This window comes from Stigmatopora nigra, chromosome 9 (assembly GCF_051989575.1).
Source record: "Stigmatopora nigra isolate UIUO_SnigA chromosome 9, RoL_Snig_1.1, whole genome shotgun sequence".
In the NCBI taxonomy this organism is placed as follows: Eukaryota; Metazoa; Chordata; class Actinopteri; order Syngnathiformes; family Syngnathidae; genus Stigmatopora; species Stigmatopora nigra.
This window is the reverse complement of record NC_135516.1, coordinates 7,193,861-7,218,961: the sequence shown is the minus strand read 5'-3', so window position 1 is coordinate 7,218,961 and position 25,101 is coordinate 7,193,861. Positions and strand designations below refer to the sequence as shown.

At 39.0% G+C, this 25,101-nt stretch overlaps 4 protein-coding genes across 9 annotated transcripts in view; 2 read left to right on the top strand and 2 right to left on the bottom strand.

Annotated features, from left to right (window-relative positions):
- The first annotated feature begins 3,487 nt into the window (after positions 1 to 3,487).
- Positions 3,488 to 6,635, top strand: LOC144201469 (ADP-ribosylation factor 1-like). Of its 2 annotated transcripts, none has more exons than XM_077724138.1 (5): positions 3,488 to 3,600; positions 4,407 to 4,588; positions 4,659 to 4,769; positions 5,229 to 5,353; positions 5,673 to 6,635. In XM_077724138.1, the coding sequence occupies exons 2-5, from the start codon at positions 4,444 to 4,446 to the stop codon at positions 5,832 to 5,834; spliced, it is 543 nt and encodes a 180-aa protein (XP_077580264.1). In that variant the 5' UTR covers positions 3,488 to 3,600; positions 4,407 to 4,443; the 3' UTR covers positions 5,835 to 6,635. The 2 variants fall into 2 exon arrangements, with proteins under 2 accessions (XP_077580264.1, XP_077580263.1); XM_077724137.1 differs by having other exon boundaries at positions 3,532 to 3,685.
- A 906-nt stretch (positions 6,636 to 7,541) lies between these two features.
- Positions 7,542 to 11,876, bottom strand: c9h1orf35 (chromosome 9 C1orf35 homolog). Of its 2 annotated transcripts, none has more exons than XM_077724132.1 (9): positions 11,852 to 11,876; positions 10,779 to 10,887; positions 9,679 to 9,826; positions 9,480 to 9,525; positions 9,326 to 9,408; positions 8,991 to 9,063; positions 8,826 to 8,905; positions 8,614 to 8,730; positions 7,542 to 7,994 (listed from the first exon to the last, which is right to left on the bottom strand). In XM_077724132.1, exons 2-9 carry the CDS (start codon positions 10,873 to 10,875, stop codon positions 7,739 to 7,741), a joined length of 900 nt encoding a protein of 299 aa, XP_077580258.1. In that variant the 5' UTR covers positions 10,876 to 10,887; positions 11,852 to 11,876; the 3' UTR covers positions 7,542 to 7,738. The 2 variants fall into 2 exon arrangements, with proteins under 2 accessions (XP_077580258.1, XP_077580257.1); XM_077724131.1 differs by lacking the exon at positions 11,852 to 11,876 and adding an exon at positions 11,030 to 11,320.
- Positions 10,511 to 15,174, top strand: LOC144201467 (guanylate kinase-like). 4 transcript variants are annotated; one of them, XM_077724136.1, is made up of 7 exons: positions 11,141 to 11,438; positions 13,125 to 13,238; positions 13,347 to 13,388; positions 13,470 to 13,705; positions 13,896 to 13,980; positions 14,190 to 14,275; positions 14,504 to 15,174. In XM_077724136.1, exons 1-7 carry the CDS (start codon positions 11,405 to 11,407, stop codon positions 14,540 to 14,542), a joined length of 636 nt encoding a protein of 211 aa, XP_077580262.1. In that variant the 5' UTR covers positions 11,141 to 11,404; the 3' UTR covers positions 14,543 to 15,174. The 4 variants fall into 4 exon arrangements, with proteins under 4 accessions (XP_077580260.1, XP_077580259.1, XP_077580262.1 ...); XM_077724134.1 differs by lacking the exon at positions 11,141 to 11,438 and adding an exon at positions 10,511 to 10,676 and having other exon boundaries at positions 13,347 to 13,705; XM_077724133.1 differs by having other exon boundaries at positions 11,055 to 11,438; positions 13,347 to 13,705.
- Positions 15,175 to 15,412: 238 nt separating this feature from the next.
- The window catches only part of obscnb (obscurin, cytoskeletal calmodulin and titin-interacting RhoGEF b), a 38,967-nt gene continuing 29,278 nt past the window's right edge, over positions 15,413 to 25,101 (bottom strand). The window contains 27 exon segments of the mRNA XM_077724124.1: positions 15,413 to 17,172; positions 17,918 to 17,960; positions 18,047 to 18,137; positions 18,227 to 18,356; positions 18,924 to 19,026; positions 19,097 to 19,264; positions 19,339 to 19,452; positions 19,562 to 19,739; positions 19,809 to 19,967; positions 20,060 to 20,224; positions 20,293 to 20,409; positions 20,879 to 21,038; positions 21,119 to 21,289; positions 21,362 to 21,438; positions 21,652 to 21,852; positions 21,924 to 22,063; positions 22,513 to 22,569; positions 22,920 to 23,018; positions 23,295 to 23,347; positions 23,424 to 23,457; positions 23,628 to 23,846; positions 23,918 to 24,016; positions 24,084 to 24,116; positions 24,193 to 24,390; positions 24,452 to 24,573; positions 24,655 to 24,736; positions 24,805 to 25,086. Coding sequence (XP_077580250.1) covers positions 16,098 to 17,172; positions 17,918 to 17,960; positions 18,047 to 18,137; positions 18,227 to 18,356; positions 18,924 to 19,026; positions 19,097 to 19,264; positions 19,339 to 19,452; positions 19,562 to 19,739; positions 19,809 to 19,967; positions 20,060 to 20,224; positions 20,293 to 20,409; positions 20,879 to 21,038; positions 21,119 to 21,289; positions 21,362 to 21,438; positions 21,652 to 21,852; positions 21,924 to 22,063; positions 22,513 to 22,569; positions 22,920 to 23,018; positions 23,295 to 23,347; positions 23,424 to 23,457; positions 23,628 to 23,846; positions 23,918 to 24,016; positions 24,084 to 24,116; positions 24,193 to 24,390; positions 24,452 to 24,573; positions 24,655 to 24,736; positions 24,805 to 25,086 — 4,370 coding nt within the window. The 3' untranslated portion in view covers positions 15,413 to 16,097.

Here is a 25,101-nt window from a genome sequence, read left to right as displayed (position 1 = left end):
CTCACGGCGAATATGATGTGACCACATTGGTAATAAATTCCTGAAAAATGTTTACTCGTGGCAACATGGGAGACGTATGCATTCTCTCATGCCCCTCGCTGAGAGTTTTTATCCCCACTTAGCAGGGAGTAAGGGCCCCTACTGAGCTCCCTCACTCTAGGAAGCCTCTTGGAGTGCCTCCCTTTATTTAGACATACGTTCATATTGATTTAGTATGAGGAAAGCAATATACGCAAAGGTGTTGTCAGGCTGTGGGCCCTTGTTGGAGTTGAAGGGAAATCTTAGAGGATATTTGAGGAGACCATGGCACTGTCTTTATTTGTGTGGCAGGTTGATCAAGCTATCAGAATTTGCTTTTTTTACACTGGGTAGAGGGGTGGGAGGTGAGGAGGCGTATTTTCACCCCCTACTGTCTTATTTTTAGTGCTGTGTCCACACATTACAACTATCAGTATGTGCGGAGATATGACAGCGAAAAGGAGCGAAGAATTTGTAATGTGATGCTCGAATTGATGGATTTTACTGGAGCTCAAGCAGCTTCTCGATTTGGGATGATGGCGTGGTGCTATGTTAGGTGAGAGACCAGTATTTCATCACGTATTCATTTTTAACAAATGGGAAATGTTGCTATTTATTGTAACAATAACCACATTTCTTTTACATTCATAGTAAAAGGCTGAGTTTGTTCATGTAATCTTACAATTTAAAAATATGTCTTTGTATCTTGCTTTGCAAACTTGATTGTACAAAACCACTTGACAATTTTATTCAACAAACTATTATATTACAAATCCAATGTCACTGTTTTTATGTCCTTGTACTTGAACTAACCAGCTTTTACTGCCAATAATGGACAATTACTTCATATTAAATGGCATACATTAACATGGCAGACTAAAGGAAAGTAATATATTTGGGAGTCAACACCCATCAGCACTGTGTAAAATTAATAGACTCATGTATACCAAATATTTGGTAATACTTTTATGATGTTCAATATTAATATAATATCAGATGAAAGGGTATGTGCACCTATTATGCACCCTATTCACCCCATTTTAATGGTCTACGCCGCTAAAATATTACCACAAACCATTAGAACTGAGAATGATGCAGTAAATGATCAGATTTCAGTGCCATTGACTGTGATCGATGTCCAAATCATTTTAACAATCCAGCTCCACTGTCAATGGCTGACAATAAAGTTAAATGTGGTACATTATTGGTTACACCCAATATTCCATTGTCCATGTCTAAATTAGACCCCATGGGATAAACCAATTAGAATTTAGTCAGTTTAGAGACAATACATTGTAAAAATAGAGCATTGCATGGCAACGGGTGACACAAATGTTTGTGTGTAAGTGCACGTATGTTAAATTTAGCATAACGACACTGTAAGCATTCTAATGCAAATGTAACTGTCTTAAATGGTCAGCAAAGTCAGGGCAATGCTTCCAAATCAACATCTCTTCTTTCTTTCAGAAGACAACAACAAGTATGCCACTCAGAGGAATGTAGTGGAAGAGTTTTGACATGAAAATATTTCTGAAATAGTTGATTTAAAAAAAAAAAATGTTAGATACATTGTATAGATTTGATTGGTGTCTTTTATAGGCTGACTACTATCTGAACCAAGATGGAAAAGCCATTTTATTTGTTTCGTTTTTTGGAGGTTAAATTCTTAGACTGGGTGTCTTCACTGAAATTAAAACGTGTGTATTTTTCAGAAACAAATTTCAAATTGTTTTCTAAAGAAGACGGCAGTATGACTATGTTTACAAAACAGTAGTGTAGTGTAGTTAAGACTATAAACCGATATCAAACTTGCATTATAGTCCTCAGTCTCCCTTTAAGGGTAAAATTCAAGTCACGTTCAGGAGTAAGTGAGTCCAAAAAACACACATACCGTGGCACAGCATACAATTGGTCCTCAATTACGTATGCACTATGGGTTTTTGCGTTTTGATAGCAAAATCATTTTGGAGGAAAAACTAATTCAGATGTTTGACAAAACTGTGCATATGTAAAATATCTTAATGGGTTTGATTAAAAAATTCTGTGCTTCTTTCAATTTAGAGTGTTTGACCAGTTTAATAAGTTTTGTATACACTTTTTTTAATAAATGTGAATAACATTACTCTCAAGATTGAGGTGAGGAGTATCTATAGTGTGTATTTATTGTAAATCTTTTTTTTAATTCCCGGGTAAACAATTACCCACCAGAATGACAACAATGAATGTATATATGTTGAAAAAGATCATGAGTGTTCCTCATGGGGCAAAACTAAAATTATGGTTTTGGAGTTAGGGGGAGGAAGGCAGTGTTATGACCCTTCTCTGTGTGGTCCATCACTAGCTATAAAACCCACTGGCCTCCTGCTGCCCCCCCTGCTGGGGGTAGCCGGCATAATTGACCCTGGTTAAAATTCAACTGGCCTCACAATGAGCCTCTTTTTTTTTCAATGAACTGTTCAGTTTCAAGAGGAAAAGGAAATGTAGTTATAAGTGGTTTGAAAGTTACTATTAATACTTTGTCTAATTTCTACAGGTATGATACAATCAAACTGATACATTTTGCCCCTAGGAAAAATAAATGAAACTAAACTCATACCTGTCAACCTCGAACCATTTGTGATCTTACCAAATTTTGTTTTCGCCCTTACATATATGTATAAATACATGGAAAATCTTACCACTTTACTTTTTTGTAAAAAATCACGAACAACAAGTAGAAAATGAAAGTAAACATAAACAAGGGAACAGGAAACGGAAATCACATGGTGAAAGTGTTACAAAACGAAATGTTTATCATGATCTTTTTTTTTTAGCCAATCAGAGGCGCCGGTACATATATCACTTGGCAGACATGCGTTTCCGGGAAGAAACAATGGCGGATGGTGAAAAATGGCTAGAAAGTGCCTTAATTTATTTTTTTTTCTCAAAATCACCGTTTAGCGTACCATTTTCATGTGTACAGCGTACCAATATAAAAATGGGCTTTCAGTTGTACCAATTACGGCGAGAACGTACCAGTTGACAGGTATGTAAACTGCAGTCAAGCCAAATCTGACCTTGACCCAATTACTAATCCTAACACATAATGATCCATAGAGGTTGATTGGTTCTATACATTTTGCTAAATGAATGGATTTATTATATTTCCTGGGTTCAAATACAGGTCCTGTCCAGCTGTGTGGAGTTTGCCAGTTTTACCCGGGGCTGTATGGGTTTCCTCCGGGTACTCCGGTTTCCTCCAAAATTCCAAAAACATGCATGGTAGGCTGATTGTGTCGGTTTCTCCCCTCAAAACCTTTGCACCTGCATTTATCACGGAGCTTTAATGCATTAAATGTGCTTTTAAAACATTTTAAGAATAGGTATATGTTGCTTGTTTAGCCACATTTGAAACTTTTTTGGTTTGTTGTCTGAGAAGGCCTTTCTTGAAATGTAAACCATTCAATGTGATTCTCATTTTGGCCACAAGGGGCAATCTCGCGCAGAGTGGACGGAACCCGGAAACTGAAGCGACGGCAGAAGTTTTGACGTGTCAAATCGTCGCCATTTTCCAAAGGAAGGAAACGCCTTGAAAACGCCAAGGTATAATATCATTCTGTATGCTTATGCTGTGAAACAAATTCACCATCAACTTTCACGTAGGTGGTGTTAAGGGACGTATATTTTGGTAAGCATGAGGAAGCGTCAATATTGAACTATAAGCTGATTAATTCAAATTGTCTAAACTTCTCTGAACTGTAGCCTGAGCTGATTCCGGGTATCTGCATTTCCGTATTGTTTACCACTGTAACATCAACTCGCTAAATGAATTTAAACGACAAATAAATGCTTTTTGTTGTGTACCATTGGTATTGGCATTGCGCTACAGCGACCTATGTGTTTGTAGAACAATATAAATACATAAACTACAGATCAACCAGCTTGTATAGCAAAGTACAATAAATTAAATAATATTTTCAAAATATGACCTTCCAATATTGAGACAGATAAACAAAACTAAATATGTGTTAAACATTTCTGAATGAGTCTCAAGCACAGACTTGGAATTTTTGTGCTGGTTGTGTTAAGTGACTCTAAATACATGTAAAAATAATTGAAAATTTGAGGCTTGGTGTTAATATTAAAATACACTATATATGTATTAAATGGTTATTTATCTTTGAATTTAAATGCAGTAATCGTTTTCACATGAATAATCTTTTGTTTGTTTTTACACTATAGTTTATATGGTGAAACTGTTCATAAAGTCACTACTTCAGATTCCATTTTAGAGAATGAATGTTTCCTGGCCTAGTATTATTTTATGGAGATTTGTAGTTTGTGCAACGTCACTTTACCATGGACTGCAACCAGTTTTGCTTTTAACAATGGGTGTTTTGTTTCTCTAGATTAGTCAAAAGTGCATTCCCGTCAGTTACAGCAACCATGGGAGGAGTGTTTGCAAAGTTGTTCCAAGTATTTGGTAAGAAGGAAATGAGGATTCTTATGGTGGGGCTGGACGCTGCTGGAAAAACGACTATTTTGTACAAGCTCAAGCTTGGGGAGATCGTCACCACCATTCCAACAATAGGTAATCAACTTTAGTGTATTCATCAGTGCTCAGGTTGAGAATGTCAATGTTTATGCTTTCTGTCTGACAGGTTTTAATGTGGAGACAGTGGAATACAAGAATATCAGCTTTACGGTGTGGGATGTAGGCGGACAGGATAAGATTCGGCCTCTGTGGCGTCATTACTTCCAGAACACGCAAGGTATATCTTAGTTGTCATAATGATGACTTTTTGACCCATTTAATACATTTTTTTCTCTCTCAATATGTCATACCAGTCCGATTACCATAGTTTTAAAAGTGTGTAAATAATGCAAAATCTAATGTAACCAGTAAAGGATGCGTCACTTTGTTTGTTAAAAAAAAGAAGTCCATCTTTGTTTACGGTGTTGGTACATCACTAACAATAATTACGATTTTTTTTCTTTTTTTGGGTTTTAAACAAAGACATCAACCATATTTAAAGTTGATAAATTAAACCTTTGATTCGGTTATTATGGTGTGAAGACTACAAATTGAGCAAAATGTATTAAAAAAAAAACTTGCGTTTGCATTGAAACACTTTCAATTTCCTGATGACACCGTTTGCCCCAAAGTAGTACAAATTATTTCATTTTTTTTTCTACTTAATCATGTCCTTTGCTTAACGTGTCTCGTGCAGGTCTCATCTTTGTGGTAGACAGCAACGACCGTGAGCGAGTCACCGAGGCTCGCGAGGAACTCATGAGGATGTTGGCGGAGGACGAACTGCGCGGTGTTCTGCTCCTAGTTTTCGCCAATAAACAGGTAAGTCATTTAATGCATGAATTCTCAAACTAATTCATCCATTAATAATGGAGTGGATGTCTATTATCGTCGATGGCGGCCATTGAGTTATAAAAAACCTCATATTGCAATATTTCACAGTATATAGTAAGACATGATGCTCCTCCAAAGCTTTAGTTAAATGTTTTCAACCCCCTACCTCTTTAAATTATAGTTCAGAACCCTGCTCTATAGCTCCTGTGACAAAATGCTCATCTAAAACTATTATTTTGATTCCAATGGTTCTTTTTTAATATTTTTGGCCTCTTGTTCTAAAAAGAATGTATATTGTTATTGACAGGACCTGCCCAATGCCATGAATGCAGCTGAGATCACAGACAAGTTGGGTCTTCACTCCCTGCGTGACAGAAAATGGTATATCCAGGCGACTTGTGCCACCAATGGTGACGGTCTCTACGAAGGACTGGACTGGTTGTCTAATGAGCTTAAGAACTGTAGGTAGTAGGTGCCTCCATATGTTTTATTTGGGTTTTCTTGCCTTTTTTTTCTTGTTACAACAGACCTACTGGACAATTGGTCCATCAGATTAATGTAATGTAGATTTTGGTATATCGGGGCAGCTTTACTTGTCGTTTTTTAGGGTGATTGTATAACTCTGGTAGGGCAATAATTGAGGGATGAGTGGGAATGACGATTCCCGGCAACACACAAACAATTGGCAAAATGTTTTGCCAGATCATAAAACTTATAAGTAGCTTCCCATCTAGTAGACACTGGAATATGTTTATGCAACATATCGCCAGCAATCTATCCTTTATTTTTATTTTTTAAAGGCTTTTCTTTCTTTTGATTTAGTAGTCTCAGGTCCACATTTGCCTTAAAAGTGCATACACTAACTAAAAAAAATGTACAGGTCATAAGAAAGCACACCATGCATAGCATACATTATATATTAGTTTAATGGTTGTTCTTGAAGGCTTTATAGGAAGTGAATCGTGGATATGATGGAAAAAATATTTCTTTTACATTTTCTGCTTTGCACTTTGTCACATTTGGTGTAAGATCTACTGTATATGCCTGAAGCCTTATACTATAAGGCAATTTGTTGCCCCCCTCAATATTACTGCACTGCTTTCAATATAACTGGGGGTTGGTATGTTTTTTTGTGATTCATAACTATTGAAATGTTTAAATCTATGGGTGTTGTAAGAAAATGAGCACTGTAATTAAAATGAATGGATTCTGTATTTGAAATTGATTATTTCATTATACTTGACTATGCAATTAAAGTGAATTAAAGGTGGCATTGTTGTCTTAGAATTTGTTTCATTCTTTCTTTCATTCAATTTATTATGAATGAAAAACAGCCCTACCACATATGGTCTTATTTTGAGGGAAAAAAGCCTTACTATACATGGTCATATTTAACAAACAAACCCCTTAGTATACATAGTCATTTTTTTAAACAAATACCTACCTTACCATGCATGGTCAAATAAATAAAATACTTACTGATTGTACATATAAATGTTTGACCTCTATAATAACAAACAGTTAAAAAAAAGTGTCATACCTGTCCTCATTAGGTGACTCGGGGTAAGAACACTTAATGTTTGGCCTGAAGCAGCAAGTGACCTGCCACATGCACACTGCACAGGGAGGTAATCTAAAAGGGCATTCTTGCAGGTTGATTAGGCTGCTATGGTTCATGCAGCCAAGCTTAGAAAATTGAGATGGGGGTGAGGGGTTAGTCCAAGGCTGCTTTGTGCGGGCTGCTCTCTCCTGCTGCTCCATCAGCTCCATTTCTGTGTGGCAACACCAACGCTCTTAGCTGTGCTTTAAAAAAAAAGTTGGGGGTGTCTGTTTTTTTCCCCCTCCTTTAAGAATGCATTGCTCCTGATTTTATTTAAATTGTGCCACCTGCAGATGCACTCTCATTTAGAACACATACAGGTCCATAGTTCTATTGGGAGCAACAATTAAATAGGCTGCATGCCAGTCGGAGATGTGAAACGGGTTGATTAAAGCAATATTTATTAGGTTTTTCTATATACATTAAGTTTTTTGTTCCTTCTAGCATCATAAACAACACTAAATATATTGTATTTTATGACTTACATCTATGCTTTATGTTATTTTCTGTTGAAGCTTTAAGAATGTTAGTAGTAACACTTGACAAGTGATAAATAAAAAACACTTAAAGCCAATATGGATTGCTAATGGAGTTTTAATCAGTGATTGTGTGTTTAAAAAAAAAGTGGTCATAAAAGGCCATCAAGCAATGCAACCCTCAAAGCCTTCAGAGGTAAATGAGGTCTTCATGAGCGGTCAAGCCTCTGAAGAGCGTCTTTTATGAGTAAGAGTGGGACGGAGCGGCAGGGAGGGGCCGCACGGCGCGGAAGCATATTAGCTGTCCGAGTCCGTGTCATGGCGTCGCCCGCGGCATTGTGCAGCACCGCCAGGGGCCGTCTTGCGGCCTGAGGGGTTACGCCGGACAGGGGACCCCCCGTCAGAGGAGTCTGTGTCGTGGCGCTGATGTCGATGACGGGGGCGGGGAGACTGTCGCTCTGCCTTTGGTCCCCCCCTTGAATGGCTGTCATGGGGTCTGGCTCCACTCTGACTGCGGTATGATGGATTAGGATGGTGGTGGTCCTTTCGGGGCCTAAAGAGCAACAGACAGCAAATAATCGCACTGACGCTTCTCATCCTCTTTTGATGCAAGAAAATGTAATGGTTCCAATTGGAATGTGGATGTAGACATTTAGTAAGAATAAACATTTCAGTCTCATCCCAGCAGACTTTGGGCAACTACACCCTAGACTGGTCGCCAGTTAACCATAGGGCGCACGACCATCCACAATCACAATTATACCGCCACCAGCGGGAATCGAACCCGTGCCAAAGTCAGGCGAGTGAACCACTACATCACTAGTTGGCTTACAAGGCAAGTAAATTTAATTATAATTAATTGTTTTTGCATTAATCACATATATTCACTAAAAACTATTTAAATATTCCATTAAAAAATGAATTGCATACTGTAAAAATTGGGCCATCCTTTTTTTCATTGTGTCTAAATAGAGATTTAAAGGTGCAAACATGCACACATGGATCTGTGTAATAGTAATTCCAGGTCACATTTGCGACATCTTGGCGCCCTCTAGTGGAGCTGTTCTGCCTAGTCATCCCAATTGAAGAGGAGTTTATCTAGTTTAGTTGATGTACTATACATCAAAAATCGTGCAAAACCTGTCCAAAAACAAGCCCACTGTGAAACCAACCTTTTTCTATCATCATCCGAATCTGAAGAGGATGAGTCACTTCTTTTCCTTTTACTTTTCTTCTTCTTTTTCTCCTTTTTGCTCTTCTTTTCTTTCTTTTTCTTCTTGATCTCCTTACTAAAAAAGGTAAACAACCATACAACAGGCAAGGGTAAATTGCTTTTCCAACACACATTGTGTCATGCAAACGTGAGGTGGAAAAGTTTTCTCACCGTTGCTCTACCCCTTCTTTTTCTGCAACTTCTGATGACTTTGCTGTCACAGTTTCAGGACGATTTGCAGTCTTATGGTGCTGAAAGTTAAAGTGGAATAAAAGTTTTACTTCTGCCTACTCTCAAACTGTATATAAAACATCACAGATAGTTATTTTTTTTTACTGTAAAAACTGGCAGGCCCATTTTAACAGCCTCCTTTTCCTTCTGGGAGAGGACCACTTTCCGTGAGCCGGCGCTGCAAATAGAAACATGGACACACTTAGTAATCAGACTTGAGAAGCGAATGGCCCTTGACTGCAATAAGCATGCTCTTTAAGTTGAATGTCAAGAGGAATGATGTTAATGCCTCACAAATAGAACCACAAAGAGGCTAGAATGTTGCCCTAAATGACTCAAAAATAAAAAACAACCTGTTTGATATGCATGCAGAGTTAAAATTACTTTAATACATTTACATAGCAGCCCTTTCCTTACAAGGCAAAAACAATTATAATCACCTGGAGCTTCCCAAACCCGAGAGACGATCGACATTCCTTTCTTCACCCTCATCTTCTTCTCTCCTGCAAATGTCTGCCAAGTCCTGCAAGAATGGAAGTTTTATGAGTTGTATTGATTTTGAAAAATGGGGTGAAGCAAGGTAGAATACAATACCTCCTTGGTTAGTCCCGTAGGTTGTCTCTTTATTACCTTATGTCCTCTAACAGGGACAAAGACAATCAGTTATCCATTATAATGTTGGACTTTTTACAAACTGAAGGCCGTGAGGTCATCACTAAGCCAGTAGAAGCTGGCCTTCAGCCTGTAACAGCAAAAATAGACTTTTTTCCCACAAGACTCAATAGATACTTACAATGCAGCCATCAACGCATCATGTTCAGCAGCCTTCACAGCTGCAAGCTCTTCCTCTTTGGTCCGAGCGCGGCCAGATTTGTCTTTAGCATACCATGTTAGATCTTTCCCTTTTTGCCATCGACCCACTGGAGCCATTAGAGAATTGCCTGTGGAGAAACCCAGACAATGCTCAGAAAAATTGAATGCTCCTTTATTAAATGACAGTAGGAACAATTCAGTTCATCTACTAGTTGCCATTCAAACATAATGCATGAATTGTTCTTTTTCTTGGGGTCCTCCCCTAACTAAAATTGCTTTGTCTCCATTACTGATGAATATATTACAATACATTTAGTAGGTATATTCTAGGAATATATACACAATGATCTGAAAGGCCATTTTTGTTTCTTTTTGTCTCAAGGCTCAGTAATTCTGGACATCTAGCTTCAAAGTCAACAAATGGCAACCATTTGCTCACTGTTGTGATCACTGATGAGAAGTTTACAGAAGAATCCGGGCGGCCGTAGTCCATTTTAAACTAATGTTAATTGAACAGGCCAATAATCCACACAGAGTAAGATTGTGTGGATTGTGGTCTGGGGTTCTGTGATCTGAAAGTAAAGTGAAATTGCCTCAAAAAAGGTTGACTTTAGTCGATAACTGTGTCTATTTAGAACACTGTGCACATCTAATCAATGGAGAGAAACCCTTTGTTTAAACTATGGATGAGTTAAAAAGATGTCTATACCACATCAGCATCTTTAAAATATTTGAGATTATCCTGCAATTGTTGGGATACAATCGAAACATAGTGGTAAATTCTAATTATTTAAATGCACATGCTTTCCACGAAGCCCAGCATGTTGACATAGTTGAAGGGGGGTTCAAATTGCGGAGCGTCTGCGTGGTTTCACTCGACGTGGGCGACGAATTGGACCGAAAGAGTCGATCAGACTGATAAGTACACTCAACAGCAACAAAGTCTAAAAACTGCGATGAAGGACACGGCAGTGGAAGGTATGGGGGTGCAGCATGGGTAACAATCGTTTAGCTTTTGTTTCTGCACTTGCGTTTGCGAACTCGACCACGTTTGTGATTAGCATTGCTTTGCACAATTACCCAGATAATTCTCTCGGTGTTTGTCCACTTTGACGTCATCCCAGTTGAACTGATCCTGGCCTCCTCGGGACCCCCCAGCTCTTGAAGAACCGAACATTTTCGGCTATTTCTGTAAAACGAACGCGTCTATTAAATATAGTTACTTAGCTTTAGCCGCACGTAGCGGCCTCCGTCGTCCAAGCATCCGGGGACTTGTCTGACGACTCTCCTTGGGTTTGTTACGATTTAAATAAAATGTTATAATTACGTACTTGAATGTGTATAGGTACAACTATACACAATAACCCCGAATGGTCGTGTTACGAGAATGTAAAAGACAGGCGTCACCTGCCTGCCTTTCTATATAACTTGTTTGATTTTACTGTATGTGGCAAATCATAAATAATTGAAAAGTTTGGTCATCTCCGATATTTTTATTAAGAAATATTTTAAACTATTTGCCAGTATTTGTCGTCCCAAATGGATGTAAACATTCCGTCGCACAGTCACTGAGCTTGGTGACACACTTAGTCGCGTGGTGATGACGTAGGCGGGAAAACACTAACACCAAATGTCTCGGAGCGCAACCCGAAATCGAGCAAAACCATCAGGGACGTCCTCAGAAGGTGACGCCCAAGTCGCCCCCGATGTATAGGAGATATTTCGCCAGGCTTTACTCGGGTAAGAAGAACAAAAACGTTTTGAGGCGGCCTGGCAACGGTTGCTATCGTGATGATGCGTGCCCGAAAGATTCTATATTGACTCGTTTTATAAATATTTGGACGATCTAGTGTGTTTTCGCACATATTTCATGTTTTTCAAAAGTCATATGATATACATCAATTACCAAGACTGCTTGTTTTGATGAGTGCAATATAATTATCAACGGATCTTTGAAATAAACGTGTTATTGTCTATGATACTGTAATGAAATGATTCGCAATACATGCAACACTTTTATGTGCTGAGCAATCAAGTTGTAGCTCATAAATAATATAATTTTAGCCGAGAATGTTAATTAAAGAAATACTAATACTCCATGTATATATACATAGTAACAATGTGTTTGGATTAGATATGAAATGACCACTTACCAACCATATGGATCACATGATTTGCTTCCAATGAGAATCAGCCAGAGTTGATCAAGTAATTTCCTGTCAAGCATCACATGATATGAGTTCCTCGTGTTACACTGAACTGTGGGTCTGTCAGAAGTTATTGGTTATTTTTATTAAAACTAAAGAAAGCTCTTATTGTGTAGTAACACACTTTTAGTTGTGGCAATATTACTCTATTTGATGAAATTGGTTCCTTGCAGTTTCAAACCAACAAAAGACATTAGAACCATGCATCCCATCCACATTTCTTGATTTCATTTGCAATAAAATTAACCAAAGGTGTGTATTAAAACACTTTCATGCACCAAGCTTTCCACTGTAGTAACCACTACCCCTGAAAGGATTCGACTTTTGGAGCATAAGAACATTGTTGTCCAATGCTGTCGAAGACAAAAATTACTGTGTCTTTTGTTGAGTAGCCAAATGCAGCTGAATGAACTTGTCAGTAAATATATAAGAATCATCATTATGAGAGTGGGGAGAAAAAAGGAAGTCACTGGCCCTTTAAGGGCTGAGACAACAGCAAAAGGCTCTTGTCATTTGCACCTGCAAATACAACCAGGCTGCATCAGGATCGCCTGCAAACTTAAAGCTTAGTAAATGTCCATGTTTTTTTTCCTCCTTTTACTGGACTGCCATTAGGAATTTTAAGCAATTCAGCGATCATATGGGTGACCCTTTCTTAGCATTAATCAAAGGTCTGTTTGCTATTTGATGTAAGTACTCCAGTGACCTGCGTCACATATTTTAATACATTTGAGATTTTTATAGCTGAGAGATAATTCAAAGTACACTTCCTTATATGTGGTTACACATTTTTATGTCAGAATGCATTACTAGTGCTGGTTTGTCAACATGGCCCTGCCCTGTCCTGTCCACCCAGCTCTGCATATTTACTTGACTTTTCTGCAAGCTGCCAGGGCAAGGCATAGAGGTAAAAAAGTTTGGTCTTAACATGGGTTAGTATAGCATATAGCAAACAGAACATATACCAGAGCAGTTTAGTTAAGGTTGCAGAGTAGTGGGATTGTCGTATATTCAACATATCAGCAGGTCTCTCCTCTGCTTTGGCAAGCAGAAAGGGTATTTGTAATTAGTGTAATTGGTCTCTAGAGCACTGTGTTTAATGCGCTGATTGTTGTCTTGGCCTGGAAATTGTATGGTTTCCTCAGTCTAACATACAACTCACCTAATTTAATTTCATCTTTCACCTTTTTAAGCGCTTCTTAACATTTATCATTTTCAGCTATGGCTGGTCCCAGGCCTGTGGTTCTGAGCGGCCCATCTGGGGCTGGAAAAAGCACTCTTCTCAAGAAGCTGATGAAGGAATACAGTGGGGTCTTTGGCTTCAGTGTTTCACGTGAGTTTTTTTTTTTTAATATTATAAATTACCATCATTTTGGAACATGTTACGTTTTTAGCAATGAGGTGATGATGAGCAAGACAATGGTTTCTCCTCCCCCTTTAGATACAACAAGAAATCCAAGACCCGGAGAAGAGAATGGCAAAGGTACATACTTTTTTTCCCGTCTTCTTCAGTGTATGTATAACATTACCATCATGCAACCATTGTGTTGGGTGGGTCTTTCAGATTATCACTATGTCACACGGGAAGCCATGCAGGTTGCCATCGATAAGGGCGAATTCATAGAGAGCGCCGAGTTTTCGGGAAACATGTACGGAACAAGCAGAGCTGCCGTGCAGGCTGTCAAGGCCCGAAACCTCATTTGCATACTTGACATAGACATGCAAGGGGTGAAGAATATCAAGAAGACTGATCTCGATCCCATTTATATCTCCATCCAGCCTCCATCTTTGGATATCCTGGTGAGATACCTTGATGCTGTGTATGGAAGCTGGATCACAACATATTTTGTTATTTGCCTGGGCTAACGCAATAGGAAAGTCCTAAATATTATACAGTTAAACAAAATGGAGCTAAACATAATTTCTGAAAAAATTGAAAGCACAAATAATCGGAAGAAAAAAAACAAATCTTTCCCTGATCACCATTTAGGAAACCCGTCTAAGAGACAGAAAAACAGAATCCGAAGAGAACCTGCAGAGGCGCTTGCGTGCTGCTAAGGTTGAAATTGAATTTAGTAAGTACCTTTTTCATTTTTTATTCTGTTAAACAGATTGCATACATGAGATTTTTACCATCTTAACCAATTTTTAGTCAAGTCATACACATAATCATGTCTCCCTATTCAAACTAGTTGTAAAAAGCTTCAACTACTCTTATAATTAATTAATGTGTGAACCCTGCCGAGCATAAAAATTACAAAAGCATGTTTGTCATCCAATGCAGGTAAAGAACTCAACATGTTTGACGTCATCATCGTCAATGACAACTTGGAAGATGCTTACAGGCGCTTAAGAGATGCGCTTCTTGAGGTGAGCTTTCCATATTTTGCATAATTTGCATACAAGCTTTACTACTGTAGTTTCATTTTCTCTTGTCAAGAAAGTGAAAATAAACCTTATTAAAGTAAGAGGGTTCATTGGGGCTATGACTATTCATACTTTGTAGAAGTTTCATAGTAAAAAGATCATTTCAAAGTCAAAATCATGAAGTCTTGATCTTGAATTGTGTGACAATACTATTGTGTTAATATCCCTTAGGAAATCAACACGGTCAGGAAGATCAACATCACTTTGTAGGAGATGGGACATGATAAACACCAATCACTCCAATCAAAAATATTGACCTCATCACGAACATTCCATCCAAAAGAGGTGTTATGGAAATGCTCAACCAGCTTATTTGTCCAAATATATAGGTTTACATGTGGTGTTTAGACATAGTTTTCTTTGTCATACTAAAGTAGAACATGTTTTTGACACAAGGAGGATTTAAAAAAATACTTATTTACATTTTTGGAAAAAAAACTCCTGACTTTGTCAACTTGCTACGCGACTGGTACAGTATGCAGTCATTAACCATTAAACGCTTATCGCTAGAGAATATAACTGAACTCATTCTGACATATTTACCAAACTGGTCTTTCCAGCTTATTGTGTGCTAGTGTTATTATGCTTTGTTTGATTAATCAGTTTGTAATCTTATGATTGCAGCCTCACTATTGGTGAACAATAACAAAAAACACATCCAATAATTTGAATTTAAAATGGACCGTGAGACTTACCGGAAGGCATATTTTCCAATTCTTTTTGTTATTTTGTGCTATCTGCTGTGCAAAAAAAGGACATGTTATATTGCAATTAAGTCCCATATCATAATCAATATATGTATTGTATATTAAAAAAAAAAGTAAAAGATCATGTTAAGTATTTTTGGGATGTGGAACTCCAGGTAGATTTGTGACCGTGGCATAAAATAATGGCTGAAATGTGATTAGTTAAATGCTTAAATATGAAAACATCTGGAAATTTAATAAGTATTCATGGCCAAAATATAATCAAGATCAGTCTGTGAGAAGGCCTTGCAGGCCCTGGCGGTCCACCACTGCAAAATATACCAGTGAGATCACCAATTTCATGTAAATGAATTAAAAACAAGAACACATTAACTATGTTTTACAAACAGGGAACCACCATTTTTTTAATAATGTATTCAGAATTCAACACTTGAAACAAACATGTTTTTCATTCAAAAAAATAACACAGAGTACAAGCATTTCCAATGTTTGTGAGTGTCATGGTAACAAAATACATGAAACTCAACACCTAATTAAAGAAGACTTTGGTTCTTTTAAAGCCCTTGTGTGGTTAAATACTCATTCCACTCCATTTTGGGGAATAGGAAATACATGCAGTCATCGAAATTAACTAAACAACAACAGCTCAAATTACTGCACCGCATGAAAGACTCAGTAGACAAGTAACATGAATTATTTACTCACAGCAATGATTGAATTAAATTGCTATCTTTGTCAAATCACCCAACTGTTAAAATTAAGTATTACCTAACAAATCAACACAAAGACAAATATTTAAATACAAAGTACTGGTAATTCATTCATAAAAGTTACCTAAAAAAGCCAATGGCTATTTTTAATACTTCAGTCCACATTTTGTTTTGAATAAACCGAGCCCAAATCTGTTTAATTGTTACAAAACCATCCAACTGGAACAAGAATGTTCTTTTGTTACATGGAATGGTTTGTTCATCGCTGTAAATACAATGAACATTAGGATAGGCCTCTAACCGGGATTGTTTAAGACAAAGAAGGTTTGTAGTGAAGAGAATTCAAAGCTATTTGTTCTGATCATTGCTAAATTTAAGGGTGACCGGATTTCCTACAGGTGTGTAGCCATAGGTCTGAGTGGAAATCTTGGTTTTGAAGCTCTGTTGGCCTCCTCCTCCTCTCTGCACCTCTGAGCAGTAAGAAGGTTTCACCTCCACCTTTGCCTGACTCACTTGAATAGGAACACGTCTTTCCGACTGGGCACCACTTGGTCGTGATGCGTTAGATGAGAAAAGACTGCCGGGTACTTGGCCTCTGAAGCGAGTGAACAATCCGCTCCTCTGTTTGGGGGGTGCAATAGGGCGTCCCACATTGAGAAGCACCGGTTGTCCCACAGTGGAGCCGCCGACCTCCCGCTGTAGTACAGATATCTCACAGGGTTTCTCGGGAGAACTGTAACTGCTTGATGCATAAGATTCTCCTTCTTCTGGGACGTAATCTTCCAAGTCTTCCAGTGCTATAACACGACCTCCACACATTAGTGTCTTTGCCTCCTGTCTTCCGCAAAGGTCTTCGTCATCATTGGGCTCAAGGGCAACAATCGGTGGATCCTCCAGGTCTTCACAAGTCTCTCCAGCTGTGATCAGAACTGATGAGAGCTCGTGAGGAGCTCCTAAACTAGAGGCAACCTGCTCCTCCTCCCAGGGTAAAATCTGCCCACCGACACTGCCTGCCAGCTGCACCAGATTGTTGTTAGAATTGTTTGCATTCGGGTTCTCCGGGGGCGATCTTTTGGGTCTGCAAGAAGTAATGGAGCGGTCCGAGACGGCTGGCGACACTCCCCTCCTTCTAGACAGCCTGGGAGACTTATTGACTTTATACTCGATCACCTCCTCCACCTCAACCCAGTTGGGTTTGGTCTCCACGACATGAGAACTGGCACCTGCTGCATTCCCCGCCTCCGTGATATAGAAGGTGGGCACTGTACTTTTCTTAGGGCCAGCCACCCTTTTGGTCCTGGTGGTGGTGGTGGAGGTCTCGGAGGTGGTTACCTCTGAGCGGTGGGCTCCAGTGATGGACACCCCAGGGGACTTGTGCCTCCTCATTCGGGGGTTCTTGACCACTGTTGTGATTGTCTCTTCACTGTTAATAGAAGCAACACTACATTATCAAAAAGGTCCATGAGGAATTTGCTTTGGCTCAAATGCAATTTTCACACTGAGGATCAAAGCTGGTGAGAAATGATGTTGATTTTCAAGCAAGCGTGCAGTGAAATATGAGTGATAATGCCCCAAAATGGCATTACTGGTATCACTACTATTCATGTGTTTAAAAGTGAGAGCAGACCATCATTTTGCAAGCCTTGTAGACGAGTTAGCATTCATGCTTTTTATACTGCAGATGTGTATCACATTCAAAGTGATTTTGCTTTATGAGGACAAACATGTAATAGTAACTATCCATGTTACCAAATTGTAATGTAATTGTAATGCAGTAAACTTGTAAAGGTAAACTGTGTTCTTTTACTTTGGCTTTTTGTGCATTTATATTTCATTTTTTATTTTATTATAGGAGGTTCAACAAGAGATATTAGGCAAAGATCACTCCTTTAGAGACAGACACTAATGTGACCTTTAGCATATGTAATTCATTGAATGCCTTGACGGCAATAAAAGTCAAAATTATTAGTTAAATGTTCACTGCCAGCCCTCGCAGTTCAAATGGATTGGATGTCTATCATCGTGATGGTAGTATATTAGTTAATAAAATTGTATAATGCCGTTAGTTTGAATCTTGAGTTACATTTTTCATTATTCACTTAAATGACCCATATTGATGTATTATTTTGATGATAGCAAGACATACGTCATGCACGGATGGCACTCACATGATGACAGTTTTTTTCGGAATTTTTGTTTCCTGTTCCGTAACTGGACAGTAAGCAAAAAGAAAATATTGAATGAATGAAAAGCAGCAAAAAATGTGAACTTTTGTTAAGTACTTATGCCATCTTTACCTTCAAGAACAATGGCTTGTTCACCAGTGCCGACGACATAAGGTGGAACTAACTCAGCAGCACATCTTGCACTACCCAGACGGTTGGACAACTGAGAAATTATCATTGAGAGACAACATGTAGACATTGATAACGTGGAGTAGTGAAATGACAAAATATGTGGTATTTCGGTGGTCCCACCTCACACTCGTAGTGCCCTAAGTCTCGCTCAGTCGTGTTTTTGATCACCAAGACTAAAACTCCACTGCGGACTTCACTGTAGGTCTGGTACTTTTCTTGGTCACTCAGCAGACGTCCGTCCTTGAACCATCTTCACCACAAGTACACAAAGCCCAAAAGTTTTGAATGTGATTTACAAGAGAAAAACATGCTATTTGAAACTCAAAAGTATAACTAATAAAACAGTAAATCATTTCTTTATATGTCTCATTCCGGTTATTAAAAGTACGACATGAATTGAAGCGGTAGTTCTACTTTACTTTTTAAAAGAAGGCTCACAAGAAGTGATCACTCAAACTCATCTTTCAATGCCATTAATGGCAATACATGTCCAAGTATAGGCAATCCTGTGCTATTAATGTCAGGGAAAGATAAGCATCCACTTCCAAACCTTCCAGTTTAAATGAATTGGACATCTATCCTTGTCAATGGCAGGAAATTAGTGAAATACCAAGAAATAAAATTGTGTTATTGGGGAGCATAACCAGAGTGCATTTCTGCTTTTTTATACTTTAATCGTATTCCTCTTGTTTTCTTTACTATTTTATTCATGTTTTAAAATGTGTTTGTTGTAAAAAAAAATACCAATAAGTTTCATTTTCCCCAAGTGTTTGTATCTAGCGGTAGTATATATTGCTATTTGTCTGAAAATTGTTACCTGATTTTAGGACTTGGGGCACTCTGGATGACACAGGTGAACTGAGCATCCTCGCCTACGACACTCGTTGCATTCCTCATTTTGTTGACAAACCGTGGAGGGACTGAAGACACAATGATTTGATTCAAACTTACAAAATGGCAGTGTGAGTCTTTTTTATGAGCGTGTGTCACCTTGTACAGTGATCTTGCCCAACGTCGTTGCATTTCCAGCTGAGCTTGTGGCAAAGCACATATACTGGCCCGAATCCTCCGCCGTCATGTTATCCAGGATGAGCGTACAGGAGCCGTCGGGGTCCTCAATGATGATGTGATGCGGGTCCGCCTCAACCATGCGTCCATCTATGAGTGACAAATACCCAGAAGTGGTCAACTGCTTACTTTTTGATGTATTGGACAAGAAGCATTTTTCCTACCCTGATACCAGGTGATGACAGGTTTAGGGACTCCTGTAGCTTTGCATGCCAGTTTAACAGTCTGCCCAAGCTCAGCAGTGCAGTCTGCCAGAATTTCTACAAAGTCTGGAGGACCTTCCAAGATTAAGAAAGAAAACATTATTTGTTGACTTGGTGACTGCTACCCTAGTTGTGTGAGTTTTAAGCAATGAAACGGATGGAAATCAAGATGAGTTTGACTCACTCCAGGAAGCCATGCTGTATCGCTGCTGAAGTTCTCGGAGATCTCTTAGCCAAGAGTTCTTGATGATCACATTCCGGGCCTGGAAGGTATATTTCCTCACCGAATCTTCACGTTCATGCCAGATCTCAAAGGCGCGGTCATCGCCCTCCACTGTCTCGTTCACGTCAATGTTGTTTAGCTGCAGGACAGCAGGAAGAAAGTTGATGGAAATTAGATAGCAGGTTGTGGGTTAAATCTTGATTATTACCTTCATCATGTTTTTAAAGACGTATGTTTGCGTGTCAGTGTTGCTGTCTCTCTTGGGTTTGCAGATGATGCAGTAGTTCTTAAAAAGGAAAACGTGGCGATGGTGACCCCGCGAGGACGTCCTTATTCCAGGAGCTCCCTCCCAAATTTGGAAAGGTCCCTTGTGGAAAAATATTGTTAATGTTTTGGTTGCAATAGGTGTCTTAGAACCTTTCGAAATGTCAAACTTGATACTGTTTCTTCACCATTCACCTGTCTAATAGGTTCTCCTAATACTTCAAGCGTGGCAGGGTAATTCTCAATGAGTGAGACATGGTGGGTGTTTTCTGAGCGTTGAGGCAGCGCGGAAACCATAGCATACGCTTCTTCCAGCAGGCAGCAGTTCTGTCCATTTTTCGCCTTGTTTCGGATAAGCTCCTGGTGATGTTTAGATTGTGTGTTGGAGATGCTGCCAAATCTCAAAAATATCAAGTGTCGGATATTACTTTGATGAAGGCCTTGTACTTCTGAATCCTGTCCAAAGGTTGCTGGAGGTAAGCATTGAGGCTGTGGATAGGTGGATCATCGGGGTCGGCACTGGCTTTCTCCTTCTCTGTGTACTCCTACAACACGTTGGGAGTTAAAGGAGTTAATTTCAGTCACAATCAGTTTTGTAGCAATAGCAGGAATGTTCCCGGATTAATCTGATTGTTGTTTTCTGTAATAAAAAAAATTAAAACCCAAATAATGTGCATCACCACTTACAGTTCGTGTTTGCAATGCAAGGTCTTTTTATTTCAATTGTTTTGTTTTTTAATGAAAGTCATACTCTCACATAGTGTATCTGAAAGTTTAATAGTTAACCTCATCCCACCAAATTACCTTTAGGTGTTTCAAGAGCAAGTTTCTCAGTAAATAGGGAATTGGATCTACAGAGAAGAATTTGGTTATGTAAATTGTGAACCACTGATAAACACGGTAGAATAGTTTTGAGCTACAATTTGGATTGGAACGCAATTTGTATGTTCTCCCAATGTTTATATGAGTTTTCACCCAGAAACAGAAGAAATAATAGGAGACAAGTAGCGATACCTTGAAGAAGTGGTGCACCAATTTGTTACTGATGGTACTTTCAGCTTGAGCTTGACCTACGAGATACTCAAGGTACTTCTCAAATCCTTCTTTATTCTTCAGGAAGCACATGGCCACATCGTCATCTGTTTCACAATCATTGAGCTTCGGGAGAAACGCCCTGCAATGGATGTACAGAGACGTCACCACCACAACGTTACGCTCAAAGACGACAGGGTGAAGAGGAGGTTGCGAGTGCACCTGCTGTGGAAGTCCTTTAGATCATCAATGTTCCTGAAGATGGCCTCTCTCTGGCCACTGATGTCAGCTGGTGCCTCAGGAGACTTCGAATGGCTCAGGTGGTGACTTGTGAAGAAGTCCATCTCTTTAACAAACTCTGCTTCACCACTGATAATGTCCTGGATCAACTGGCTAGAATGGAACAACCACAATGTTGCTTAATAGGCTCACCAGCATTTGTAATATGTTATTTGATTTACTTACAATAACTTCTTCTTGTATTCTCCCACAGATACCTCCTCTACCTTTGTTTCAGGAAGGTCACCCGAATCAGGAGATAGCTAGAGAAATAGGTTTATCATCAGTGTAAGAATTTAAACCAAGCTGTAATTTAATAGAAAGTACGCTATTCTTCATTTGGCAGTGAGAGAGAGGAAAAACATATAAGTCACATCTGATTATAAATTACAAGCCCACCCAAACGATGAAAATAAGTGCGACTTATAGTCCGGAAAATACGGTAAGTTAAGTAACATGATGGTGTTGTAGCAGACCTTGAGTTTTTTGTCCAGGTAGGCAGGCGACACCCAGCCTTGGCGGGATGCTGTCATCTTGGTGGGTTTGGTCCGTATGAGCCATTTCAGTGGGTGGGCAGAGTCTAGCACCTCCACGTATTGCCCCTCCTTCAGAGAGATGGATTCTTTGCTCGCTGCAATGGGGTCGTAGTTGGCAGTCGCCACGTAGATGTCAAACATCTGTGCACAAAGTCACCATCACTTTTGACTTCTCATTAGATTTGAGACATCTTTCCCATGCAGTATCTCACCTCCCCCCTGGCATCCCCCTCATCAGACTCGGATGAAGAGTCGGCCATGAGGGACGCTGGGCGGGAGCGACCGTGATGAGGAGAAGCCGAAGGGGTCTTGGTCTCGTCGTCACTGTCAGCACCTGGTACGCGCAACGATGCTGAGATAAAAAAAGGGAAGATGGAAGGGATAGTCAGTTGTGTTGATGTAGAATGTGAGTAGTTTAGTTAAGTTTCCAATTAAAGAGCTCAGTTGTCAGCAAGCAAATAACTACTGGCATTCTCGTGCTAATTTACATGCATTAACTGGCATTGTCCTTCATTGTTATAAGCTCTTTGCATTATGTATACTTTTGTGTTAGTCCTAGTAGCCTGCGAATCCAAAAGACAGTTTTACATGCGAGGGAAGCATGTTTGGGTGAGCAAACTAAAATTGTTTAAAAGCCTATTTTAATGACAAAGTATTTTTATCAAATGTACAGAGAGAATCTACCCTTGCTTCATAAAAAGTTTTTCTCCCTTGTCTATGATGTAATTTCAATTGTGGTTCACCAACAACATCATGAACTATCTTTATGTACAGTATATAAGATGCATTGGTAATACATACTGGTAGTTTTGGGCCAAGATTTCATCCACTGGAGCACTTCCTGATTCTGCATGCTGTCTGAATAACAAATTTATGATTGGATGAAAATTTGCCAAATTCTCTTTGTAAAAAGATTGCATGTTAAGGGGTGAAAAGGTGATGCTAGGTTGATGTAAGATGGAACCAAAGATTGTAAAGATCACACAAGCAATTCATGCAGAAACCAAACATGTTTTTACAGTTACATGAGTAGACTAAAGCATGAGTATTTAAAGCATAAAAGTAGCTTATGAATACACATGCAAGAAATGAGAATACTTTTAGCGCAGATGATTTGGAAAATAATAAAATGTGACATCATTTCACTTGGCATTTGACATCTGGCTATTGCACATCTGACTGCATACAGAAGATGACCCCAAACACACCTTGTGTAATCTTGGCTGAAACCATCTCAGTGATCTGGGAGGTGAGTTTCATAAGGAATTCCTCTGATCCGACTTCACCAAGGTAAGGCATTTTACTCTCTTTAAACAAAATGCAAAGAACTATAAGGTTGGATTGCTTGACAATACAGTAGAGTCAATGTCTGCTCTTTCTACAATTGTATATACAAGTAACTTCAAATGTAAAATAAAATACACAATAAAAAATAATAGATGTGGGCATTAAGTTTAAATGAGGATCTTAGACCTTGTGTGCAGTTAATCAAGCCTAAAATACAGAATATTTACATTTTAAATGATGCTATCTAAGCAGACATAATTATTGAAATAGGATGTATTAAAATCATGCTTACTTACCCTTTGACCTCTTTGGTTCATCCTCTGGTGGACTGACAGTAATCCCAAGAACTCTGATGAATAATAAGTATGTTACTTTTTTTATTTCAAAAATTTTAAGCAAAAAAAAACAACAACTTGAAAACATACTCAGAAGCTTTGGTATCTTTCTTTACTGGTGGAGCTGAGGAAGACAAGAAGAACACAAAAGTATATTTGAAATTCAATTTAAATAAATTAATTTATTGTGGAAAAACATTTGAACTCAAGAGCCACATGTTATAATGTAAATGCTCAATAAGATGGACTAAGACATAGACAGTGGTATTGTATATAGAAAAAAATCTCTCTTACTGTCATCCACCTCGAGGTGGGCAGTACATATGGACTGTCCTGCTTTGTTGGTGGCAATGCAAGTATAGGTACCAGAATACTCTGTTCCCACATCCATTAAGATGAGGCTATGCTGGCGGCCTGAGCTTGCTATTTTGTACCCTTTGGTGTCAGGCTTGATCCACAGCACATCCTCCATCAACTCCTCCTTTAGCCATGAGACCATAGGGGTGGGAGATCCTAAAGCAGTAGAAACAGTGTTTTAAAAGCACTGTTAAAATATCCTATTAATAAGCATGTGCTATACAAACCTTCGACTTTGACGGATAATGTAATGCTGGTTCCTTGTTTTACTTTTCTGTTGCTGAATTTTTCCAAGAAACGCGGTGGCACCAATGACTCATGGGAGTCTGCAAAAAACATTATATTGTAAAAAGATTTAATCTTTTTATCTTTTATATATATAGATGAATTTACCTTTGAGATTTTGACCTATGATCTCTCCTGGATCTGAAACAGAACATTGTTTTAATAACCATAAGCATTCTAACATCCTCGTTTGTATTTCCATTCTCCCAACACGTACTTAAAACAATGAGTTGTGCGGAAGAGTAAGCAGAACCAGCCACATTACTGATGTAGGCTGAGTATTCCGCCATGTCCTCTTTTTCCACCTCCAGTATCTCCAGATTGTGTACATCCTGCCGCGTTGAAAGCAGAACCCTTTCGGAGGCCCGAAGAGGGTTGCCATCTTTAAACCAGTACACTCTTGGTTTGGGGAAACCTGTAAACAAGACACATTAACACACATTGGCAAATCAATTGCCAACTGTAGCTTTGTATACCTTTTACTTTGAGATACATTTTCGCCATTGGTGAACCAGGACAGGCGTGAACATCATGGAGTTCCTCTACAATTTGGGGCAACTGATCATCTTCTGTCACCGACTCAAAGGTCTCAGTCTCCCTGTTTAGGGAATGACAAATTTAGTTGCCGATCAAAGTGTTGATGGTATTCAAAGATTTAAAGATTATACAGGTAATTTACCTAGACAAGTAGCCCTTCGCACTGATATAAGATGATGTTTCAGTAGCATCAGCAGCAGTGTCATAATCAGAGCTGCAAGACACTAATGAAGAAGGATATTAGGTAATGGTGTGTGAGTGTCTGTCATTCTGTCACTGTTCTTAAACTCACCATCTACCCTGAGTTCAGCCCTTGTAGTTGCAATGCCGCTGTTATTTTCCGCTGTGCAACGGTAAACACCCATATCAGTGGGCAGCACAGCAGTAATTATGAGCTGATGGCAGCCCTCTTGGTCCTCATTGATCATGTAGTGGTCGTTCTCCTCCAGTACTTTGCCATCTTTGTACCAGCGGACAGAAGGGGAAGGCTTGCCGATCACCACGCAATCAAAGCTGACCGGATAGCCGTCGGGTACATCCTGATTTTGTAATTCCGTCAAGAAGACAGGAGCAGCTGGAGAAGGAAGAA

Excerpts from the sequence above, each read along its gene's own strand:
- LOC144201469 (XM_077724138.1), top strand. The coding sequence starts at position 4,444 with ATGGGAGGAGTGTTTGCAAAGTTGTTCCAAGTATTTGGTAAGAAGGAA. Across the intron at positions 4,589-4,658 it reads CACCACCATTCCAACAATAG|GTTTTAATGTGGAGACAGTG; the intron begins GTAATCAACTTT and ends TCTGTCTGACAG. Across the intron at positions 4,770-5,228 it reads TTACTTCCAGAACACGCAAG|GTCTCATCTTTGTGGTAGAC; the intron begins GTATATCTTAGT and ends TGTCTCGTGCAG.
- c9h1orf35 (XM_077724132.1), bottom strand. The coding sequence starts at position 10,875 with ATGTTCGGTTCTTCAAGAGCTGGGGGGTCCCGAGGAGGCCAGGATCAG. Across the intron at positions 9,827-10,778 it reads ACACCGAGAGAATTATCTGG|GCAATTCTCTAATGGCTCCA; the intron begins GTAATTGTGCAA and ends GTTTCTCCACAG. Across the intron at positions 8,906-8,990 it reads TGGGCCTGCCAGTTTTTACA|CACCATAAGACTGCAAATCG; the intron begins GTAAAAAAAAAT and ends TTTAACTTTCAG.
- LOC144201467 (XM_077724133.1), top strand. The coding sequence starts at position 11,405 with ATGTATAGGAGATATTTCGCCAGGCTTTACTCGG. Across the intron at positions 13,239-13,346 it reads CTTTGGCTTCAGTGTTTCAC|ATACAACAAGAAATCCAAGA; the intron begins GTGAGTTTTTTT and ends CTCCCCCTTTAG. Across the intron at positions 14,276-14,503 it reads TAAGAGATGCGCTTCTTGAG|GAAATCAACACGGTCAGGAA; the intron begins GTGAGCTTTCCA and ends AATATCCCTTAG.